General features: G+C 34.8%; 1 protein-coding gene across 2 annotated transcripts in view; it reads right to left on the bottom strand.

Moving 5' to 3' along the window:
- Window positions 1-5,379: 5,379 nt before the first annotated feature.
- The window catches only part of LOC110462919 (pleckstrin homology domain-containing family M member 1-like), a 24,890-nt gene continuing 19,754 nt past the window's right edge, over window positions 5,380-10,515 (bottom strand). For both annotated transcript variants that reach the window (XM_021517160.1, XM_021517159.1), the window contains 4 exons: window positions 10,217-10,329; window positions 9,381-9,512; window positions 8,053-8,223; window positions 5,380-6,900 (listed from right to left, as the gene is read on the bottom strand). In XM_021517160.1, the coding sequence (XP_021372835.1) occupies window positions 6,748-6,900; window positions 8,053-8,223; window positions 9,381-9,512; window positions 10,217-10,329 (569 nt within the window). In that variant the 3' untranslated portion in view covers window positions 5,380-6,747. The remainder of the gene's footprint in view (window positions 6,901-8,052; window positions 8,224-9,380; window positions 9,513-10,216; window positions 10,330-10,515) is intronic.

The following is a 10,515-nucleotide window of genomic DNA, read 5'->3' on the forward strand; positions in this document are numbered from 1 at the left end:
AAACCATTAAAATGCGTTTGGATTGGCTACCATTTTGAAAATATCAATTCCCACCCTGAGCTTTCTAGACGAAAACAAATCTGTCAGCCATATTTGCAAATATAGTTTGCGCAGAAAAGTTAATATCATCTTTCTAATGTGTATGGTAAATATATTGTAAAAGGTTTCCAAATTCGTGACGTCAACTCATTGTTGTGCCATTGTGACATCACGTCACGTGAAATGGGGTGTAAGATTAATGAAATCTTACATCTCAACCCGAGTGTAAGAGTTTGGCTGGTCAGCAGGAGGCTTCCAACAGTGTCGATGGTGAAGCATTCAAGTGAGGTGGCAGTATCAAATTCTAGCGTCCTGATATGGCTGTAGATGCGAATTCCTCTAAATTGCCTTAATTAATATTTTGTATAGATTGTGTGAATTGCATAGTCGTGCATTGTAAAGCACCTTGGAATGGCTTATTGTAGCTACATTATAATTATGTAGATATTGCGTTACATGTATATAAAATATCGTGAATGTATTTATTTATGTATTTATATCATCTAGATGCATGGTATATATTACATGTACCATGCACAGTTGCCAAACTGAGATGTATTGGTAGCAGAAGTAGGGAATGGCCAGTTACATTGTATTATTAATGCATATCAAATTACATAGAAAATTGCAACATACGTCTTTGTGTTGGAAAAAAGATGTGACGTCTCTTCGTCTGTTTGTAATGTTGACAGTTCTTTTCGTATATTATATTATAAAAGGGGCCTCGCACGTTCATAAACGCGTATTGGACATAATATATTCCTTAAGACAGTTCTATTGATTTAAAGCCTATGTTTTTGTTCATTTTCTTATATATGTTTCAATCGAATAAAAAGATCAAAGTTATGTTATTATCTTTCAGAAATGTGTCAATCATTAAATTTACACTTCATTTGTTTTTAATATTAATGTATTTCAAGTCCCAGCGTAGTCCGGACGAAACCTTTTCGGTAAGCTAAATAAAAGTTGTGAGAAATATTTTAACCCATTTCATCATAATGTGTTTCCTTCTTGTAGAAAGGAAACGTTTCGTTTAGAATGTCTGAGCTTTTACCTACAGATTTTCTTTTCTTTCAGGAGTAACAATGAGTTTAACAATATTACTTTTCATATTGAGAAATTAGTAGAAATTCGTAGAATAAAAACATTTCCAAAAGAGATTGTATGCAGTCTAGATGTGTCTCTGTCAAAACCTACATGGTTGAACACAGACTGACGACATCATTTCAGCTTTATTTTTCTTGTGTTGCTTTTAAAATGTCCTCCGTGAACTCTGAAATCAACAAAAAGTAACACCAAACCGGATATGGGGGTAAAGGTCGGGTCCAATTTTGGCCTACGCAGCGCTATTTTTTTTTATTTTGCAACAACGGTCCCCGACTGCAGACAGTTTTGAAAATGATGGTCTTAGCTCCCTGTGGTCTGATTTGGCCAAACTCGAGCTCCTTGAAGTACTCCTGCTCCTGCTCATGACATGAAGTTGTACATGAACTTACAAAAGAGCCTGATAAATCATTATTTTAATCTAATGTTTTTTTCCTTTTAATACTGTTTGCTAATGTTTAGTTGATCATTTCGATACCAAATATGTCTTTATTTACTAGGATCTGTGATGCCAGTACTGGGTTCAGGCTTTTGAGCGAGTATAACTTCATGTTCTGAGTAGGAATATCATTTTCAATACTGTATGCAGTCTGGCAAAGTTGTTGCGAAAAGAAAATAAATCGCTGGGTGGGCCGACCATATGGAATTTTTAGCATTGGAGTGGACCTTATCTTTGAAACTTCAATAAGACGACATTTGAAGATTCAAATTTCTCGATTTGTCAAACTTATGTCAAAGCTCGGATTATTTCCTTATTAAACGATACTGATATTTAATGATTCGAACAATTATAGGTCGAAATTTTCGCTCTTTCGAACAACAATCAGTGTCTGGTCGTTTTGAAAACATTGCTAATTACAACTAATAAATTGAAGTAGAACTATTACAGTGTACCTGTGTGAGAACACAGAAAGGTCTCGTGGTCTTTTTAACACCTAAACGTGGAAACCACATACATATGTATATCAATAGTATAAACATATAAATACATGTAAACTTATTCTTCTAATTGCATTAAACCCAATATTTATTGATTTCAAATGATATTTCTTGCGTTTTGTTCCGTCACGAAGCATTCATGATCTCAAAGCTGTTCGAAGGTCAAAATTTGTGAGTCGAAGTTTCGATGTTTCGATGTTTTCCTGATGATGCCACACAGTTTTAAACATGGGAGTTTGAATGACTGTATATAAACATATAATAAGACACAATTCTCTTCGTTCTTTGTTTAAATGTACCTACTAACCCAAATGCTTCATCGTCAATGGTGTATACGAACTTTCCAAGGAACAACGTTATGCATCTTTTGTGTAAGAATATGTGCATCTGCCAGAACATTCATGTTTCCAGCTTGGCTGAGCATGCAATGACAATTTGTCATGTACATTTCTACTAAAGTTTGTAAGAAACTACTTGAAAAGAGCCAAATGCAATGTGTGGACAGCCGAAAATGTCCCAACCGAAATGCTTTTCTAAAGTTTCAAAAGTACTGACAGAGCAAGTCGAGAAATTCTTAAAAACAATATTGTTCTTCTTGAAGATTTGCTTAAAAGTGTCACATTTTCACATCTGGTGTGGACCAAAACGTGGCAGATTCGGAAAATGAGCCGTGTATCCTATCAAGTCAAATACATGTACCACGCCATGTAAGATACCATCCGTCTACAACTTTAAGAAAATATGTGGTTCTTTTAAAGCATTGTACCTTTGGGTCTTTGATATTTGGTTTTGAGGTGAAATAGAGCCAATTAATGGTATATGCAGATCTTAACAAATGTTGATATCTGATGTTTAAAGGATAATATGCGTTGAATCAAATAGTAAAATGATCAACAAAATAAACTTCAATTAATTGTATACTTGAAAAAGAGAAACTTTACATCACGTATACTGTAAACCTAGTTCGAATATTCTATGTGGCTGTTTTTCGGCTAGAGTGAAACTGCACTGAACATCCTGGGAATAGGCCTCAACAATAGCATCATTTGGTCAGGGCAACAAGAAGACCATTTGCATAACGGTTGGATAAAATAACTCACACAAGCACATGTGAAGTTGCAGATACCTGTCAATATTAGGTCAGGTGAACTCCTAATTAGTTTTAGGCCTACCATGAATTCAAAAAGAAGATTATATGCAACACTCTGTTTGTATGTCATAAATCTTCAAAAGGAAAAGATCAGCTATTTATTAGTAGAAAAAATGGCCTAGGCAAGTATCAAACTGATTTTATATTTGATCCTTTACCATGACCTTGACCTTCAGACTACAGATATGAGAGTTTGTCCTGACCTAGACATTTAGGTACGCATATAAATGCGTCATACAGCACCGTCTTGCCATGATAAAATATTGCATATGAATATTCATAAACAGGTTCAACAGTTAGGGAGTTGTGGCCTGGATGTGTATTCAAATTATTTGACTTTTGACCTTTGACACATTGTGCACTGACCTTGAAATCTATAGCACAGACCTGGGAGTGTCTTGCAACACACCGACAGTCAATTATACACCTATAGTGAAATTTTATTACGAAAACTTCAGCCATTTAGAAAATATTGTCTGGCAAGCTTGAAATATGTTGACCACTTACACATGTCCTGACCTTGACCTTTAAGGTATTGTGATCTGAGTGTGATCTGATAATGGGGATGCTTACAAATTGTGAAGGTTTCTAGACTGCACCAATCAAAGAATGGATTATGTCAAACCAATTAAGTGTCAACAAAAACGAAATGCTAACTCAAAATTAATGAAACCAGTGAGGGGGGAATATGAACCAAGGTTATAGTTCCACGGAAAACCCCTCGATAAGTAAAAGGAGAAGAAGACCAGGTGTTCAAGAAGGATAAGGGTATTTTGCTATCCAGGGTAGTGACATCAGAACCATAAGTCATTGTTATGAGCATAACAAAAAATAATGACCTTCATATCAGACAAGGAAATAGAATATTTCCAAATGAGTTCATGATGGTGACCATTAAAATTGCCCATAATCTTCATAAAGCGGTGTCTCTCAAAACCCTGTGTTGTAGGTTTGTCAGTAAGCAGTCAATATCTACTAGGAAAATCATGATATTTGAAGCAAGTTCTTAGTTGCTGATTCAACTTTGGCATGTAGCACCATCAGTTGGGGAGCAGGGATGTTACTAACAAGAAAGGGAAAGGCACAATGTGGAAGAATAAAAAAGAGTGCTGTGAAATGTAACACCATCAGTTAGGGAGCAGGGAGGTTACTATCAAGGAATGAAAAGTTTATAATCAGAGAACAGAAATACGAAAAAATACAAAGTTTCATATCAATATTTATTTTGTTATGGCAACAAAAGGCTTCTTTGTGTCTTGTATAAATATTATCTACAGGAAAAAATACATAATACAAATATGTAATTATCAATATTACGTAAACATTAAACATGTATTAAAACTGATGATAAAATAAATAAACATAATAGTGGCAATAAAATCTAATACACCAATATCTTGTTTAATGTTTAAGTAGTCTATCACTGAGGGATGTGATAAAGTAACACGGGTTATTACAATTAAAATTTTAAGTTCTGTTCTCTGTCTTTACCAGACACTCAATCTGGATTGCAGAAAGTCTTCAGGTTTTGTATGCAAGTTTGGAGTCAAAATCTATGGCCAGTTTAGACAAAAATCCAGATTGGGCAGTGTCTGGTTTAGACGGAGTTCACTGTGTTTCAGTGCTCAGTAAAATTATGAAGTTAAAACACTTATGCTTAAAACACATATTCTTTCTGCTTAGTTCACGAAAACATAAAAATATAAAGTAAGTACATGTACATTTATTATATGCAGTTATATCATGATAAAAGTAACTGCAATTTCAAACATGGGATTAAGATTATTAATTAAGATTAAGACAATGTTGTACTCATTCATAAAATATCAAAAGTATACCAGTACATATATTCATATTACCATGTATATGCAGATTTTGTTACGAATGCTCAAAATCATATTTTAAACAAAAATAGCCATTTATGTCTTTTTCCTAAAATTACAGTATTGTGCCAGATGTATTTGCGATTTGCCTGGAAATGCACTATACGTGATGTATCACTATCTTGTTTCATTGAATTTCACTGGAACCGAAATGAAATGAAACTGAACAACCTGTAAGAGAATTAACTCATTCACCCCTGAAGACACATTTGAACTCTTCCAATTCAAAGGTTGGAATAGTTCATTATGAAATTTCAGGGGTGAATTTAATAAATTGATGATTTATCCGATAATATTTTAAAACTTTGCTGTTGAATGATTTGAAAAAAACATTTTATTCTTGGAAATAAAACTTCACTCCCATTATTTTGTAAGACAAAGAACAAAATGGCAAAGTGAAATTGATTTCATCTGAATAACTTGTCATACCTTTGAAAACAATTAAGTCAACACAAATGTATGAAAATATTCTCAGATTTAGATTTAATGATGTTTAAAAGAAATCTCTGCATCAAACTTGAAATTGCAATTGACACTTTTAACTCATTCACCCCTGAAATTTCATAATGAACTATTCCAATTTTTTGAATTGGAAGAGCTCAAATGTGTCTTCAGGGGTGAATGAGTTAAAGTATATATGGTACCTTCTCCTGGAAGCTCAGGAAAAGTTCTCCATGAAGCAAAGTAGTAGAAGAGTTCCCTTTGAAGTTAATACAACCGTATACACATACATTACACATTACTACAACCAATAATCTTTTCCCGTCTATAAACATGTACATATCACAATTTAGCTACACATTCAGATTTGGCAGAATCCATGTTATATTCATACATACCATTTTATCACAATTAAGTTAACATGAAACTTTTTTCATCATTACAAATTAAAACATAAAATTCAAAAGTAAAACTTCCTCTCTGCTGGCCTCACAGAATAATAAGAGAGCTGATCATTCAACTAATAAATTGTTATCTTGTTTATACTTAATATGATGTTAATTAGATACAAAAGCATCATCATATTTTGTGTACCTCCTAATTAAGTATGTCATTAATTCTTGTGTATCTATCAAAATTTGTTTCCACCAGTAATTCCACCAAAAAAAGAAAACAGATAACTGCTTAACAGCTATAATTCAACTAAGCATGACATCACAGACTATACTTGATCTGTTGTCAATTTGAAAATGGCTACTTTCAGAAATATACCGTTTAATTGTATATATATGAATATAAAAATAATCTTGTAAATGTTAACTGGTGTCAATTTTGAATTAAACAAAACCCCACTACATTCTGTTGGGCCAAAGTTAGGATAAAGAAAGACATAACATATAGCAACTACTCTTGTTAGTTTTCAAAATGGTGAAACAAATAAGTTTGACTTAATTTCAAAAGAGTTGTTTCGGGAAAATTTAAAACTTTCATCCATGAAGACAAAAATTAATTCATGTCGGTTACATTTTTTCTTTGTTAAAAGACCTTTCATAAATATCATGTTTCAGTAAATTTGTAAATGTTATGACTAAATGTTTCTGTTACAGACTAAGTCAAAGATGAAGCCTGATGGCCTTGGTTTCACATTGTCGCTTTACCCTTGTGACCCTAGCTATAACCCTATGACCTATGCTACCGATGTGGAGAGTAAGCATAATCGTGAATATCTGGTGTTTGCGGCTCAATGTGACCTAGTGACTTGCGACTGTCACGGCGCTGACATTTCGGACACTGACGAGACTCGGTTTTACAGCTTTTGTGGAAGACGGACTTACATCGATGGCACTGAAACAAAACCAAAAGAAACAGAAGTTTAGGGCATATTTGCTTTGGAGTCCTCGAATACAAGATGAACAGGGGTGTATGATTCTATTTGATTGGGGCCCTGGGACTGCAGGATTTCATGTCAGGACTAGGTAAATCTATATTAATACTGTATAACACAAAATGTTCATGGGTACTTTCCTTCATAGTTTGAAGCCATTCAGATCGTTTCGTGGTACAAACTTTCGTGGATATCCTATATTAACAAACAGTAGACATGTAATTCACCCCAAATCTGTTTGTATTTATTTTCGTGGTTCAATAACAACCACGTAAACCACGAATGTTTATACACAACAAACATTTCATGTTATACAGTAAATCGGACTACTAGAATTTAACATGATTTGCCTGTGGGCTTGTACTCCCCTGAATGTGGGATTAACTTATCAAAAACTGATAATATATAAGCAGTTGTCACAAAACTTCAGCATCACAAAGGCTTACGAAAGAATTTACACAATTATATGTTGAGTACTATGTTTATAAAATCAAATTCTTATCAATATGCCATGACTTCTTTTGAGGTGCATATTGGGTCCTTTACCCCTCATCTGGATTTTCCTGATATTAAAGTTGATATCTTTCCTAACTATTAAACTTAGTCAACAGTCAGTGATAATTTAGCATCATATGAATTTACCATTTTTTTTGCCAACATTTTCAGCCACAAAAAGAACCTGCAAAAAGTACACAGGTTTCACGCCAGATAAGTCCAACGATCTTCATCAAAAGCTTTTCAACTAAGGACTGTCACAAGAAATAATGTCTTCTTGCAAATTTATCTTGTCTGGTTTTGGCCACCTTCTTTCTTTAAGAGGTCAGGGTCATTTTTAGTGAATCTGACCTTGGCACATAATTTTATGACCCTGACCCTGGAAGGCACTTTTTATGACCATGACCTTTGGATATATTGTTTTATAACTGTGACCTTGGAATGTATTTCTCTATTACCCTGACAATGGGAGATATTTTTATGACTATGCTCTTTGGGTACATATTTTTCTCGAACCTTTCCTTTTGAAGGCAGGAGCGGGTTAAGATTTTTATGACTTTGACCTTGAGATGTATTTTCCCCATGACCTTGACATTAAAGTGTGTAGATGCACTTACCCTCACAGTAAGGGCAACCTCAAATGGATAGATGACTTTAGGGCTGCTGCAAAGCTCACAGATGAAACCTTTCTGGCTGCAAAGGCGACAATCATACACATGCTTGGAGGCAAACTTTATGACCTTTTTCAGACTCTGCTGCAATTGACCTGAAGGAACTTGAAGTAGATCCTGCAAAATGGTGAAAATACACATTGACTCAATGAATTGACAAATATAAACTGAAAAATCCATAAAAAACATACACTTTTCTTGATGAAGTTGATTAAGTGATCATTCATCATTTTTTTTCTCTATAAGTTTCAAAATATGTTTCCTCAGCTAAGAAACATAACATATAACATAAAATATAAACTTAATTTTACAACACTTATGAAACAAGGTTTTTCAACTTATTCTGATCACTCTTGTTGGCCCGGATGTTAGCGCAGATCATGATGGGAGATCTTACTGTGGGAGGAAACTGGAGTAACCCGGAAAAAACTCATGAGCTTAGGCAGGTGACCACGATCAAACCCTGGCCGCCTTGGTGAAAGGCAATGATAATAATTATATTAATTTGAGGTTCTTATATACTGCTTTATCACAACCTAGTTCGTAGGTCGTCTCAAAGCGGTTCACAAATTATTATCCGTGGTTATTCCATCTTTGCATATTGCAGAGTTATCTTCTCTTGGGAGCAGGTATTGATTGTTAAGTCACTTGTTTGTGAGAATAACGTCATCAATTTTTGAGAAAACGACATTATTTTCTCACACAGACCAATGACGTAAAAATCAATACCTGCTCCCAAGAGAAGATAACTCTGCCATACGCAAAGACGGAATAGGGCCTTTGCAACCAGCCAATATCTTTCTCAACTGGGGAGCATACAGCCGGAGCAGCCATTTTGGCGCTAACAGCTAGCATTCAAGCATTCTAGCACTGCCCAACCGGGTACTTATTTACACTGAGTAGACTGGAACAAGCGGAGTAAAGTATCTTGCTCAAAGATACAACACAGTGTCATGCCGTGACTTGAACACGCAACCCTACCGAAAAATTAAGTGTCCTCACACAAGAGGGCTATCATAGATATCTCCCTTTCCACTCATTAATTCTTTGAAGAGTTTGATATATAGCACTTTATTGTTTTTACGATAATCTTAATGCAATATCCTACACTATTTCCTTCATGTATTCCTGTACTAAACCCTGATACCCTGGATACACATTGCTAGTCATGTCCTTGTAATATCATATATCTAGGCATGCAATCAGAATTTCTATTTTCGGCCAGAGTATCACTGCTTAGCTAAGTGAGTACACAGTAGTAAACCAGTACTTACAGACAGTGAGTACGCCTCTGTGGTGTCATATAGGTAATCTTTAGGCCAGACACTCTTCCTAAACTCCTCAGCGATGGACTGTTTACAGGTGAATAGGTACGTTTTCAGGTAGGTCAGCTGGACTCGGCTCAACTGTACAGAAAATGTTTACAAAGGTTTTACAATTGCTGGTAGATCCTCTTTGTGCATTATTTCTATTTGATCCACATAAATACAGAACATTAACACACAGCAAACTGTTTTATCAATATTGTCATGTAATTGGGAAATAAGTTATAATGATAACAGAATGTATGTATTGTAATAAAACAACAAGATATTTAACCACGACCTATACCATGACCTCTATATATAGGTCACAATGATCTACATTGACCTATACCACGACCTCTATATATAGGTCACAATTACCTATACCATGACCTCTATAGGTCACAATGACCTACATTGACCTATACCATGACCTCTATAGGTCACAATGACCTACATTGACCTATACTATGACCGCTATAGGTCACAATGACCTACATTGACCTATACCATGACCTCTATAGGTCACAATGACCTACATTGACTTATACCATGACCTCTATAGGTCACAATGACCTACATTGACCTATACCATGACCTCTATAGGTCACAATGACCTACATTGACCTATACTATGACCTCTATAGGTCATAATGATGTACATTGACCTATACCCTGACCTCTGTATGACATCATTACAAACCTTGACCTCTAACCCTGACCTATGACTGTGTGACATCATACCCTATCTTGACCTTTCACTGTGACCTCTGAATACCCTTGAGAATTGTTCCCTCATCACATACCTGTATCTCCTCCATTTCCTTGACATGTTCATACAATTTAGAATTAACTTCAGCAATATTGATGAAGGCCTGATCCTCGGAATCCTGCAGAAAGCTTAAGTTTCTTTTTGCCACTGAAATGAAGAAAATATCACCAGGTAATAGGTTTGTTTTACTTACCAAGTAAGTTAAAAACTGATGATATAAATAGTCAAATACTATCCTTACCTGTGACTTGGCACACATTAATGTTAAACGATACAGAAAGTATCAACAATGACTGTATTTTTTTTTTTTTTTTTTTTTTTTTTTTTTTTTTT

This window comes from Mizuhopecten yessoensis, unplaced genomic scaffold, assembly GCF_002113885.1.
Source record: "Mizuhopecten yessoensis strain PY_sf001 unplaced genomic scaffold, ASM211388v2 scaffold10847, whole genome shotgun sequence".
Classification (NCBI taxonomy): Eukaryota; Metazoa; Mollusca; class Bivalvia; order Pectinida; family Pectinidae; genus Mizuhopecten; species Mizuhopecten yessoensis.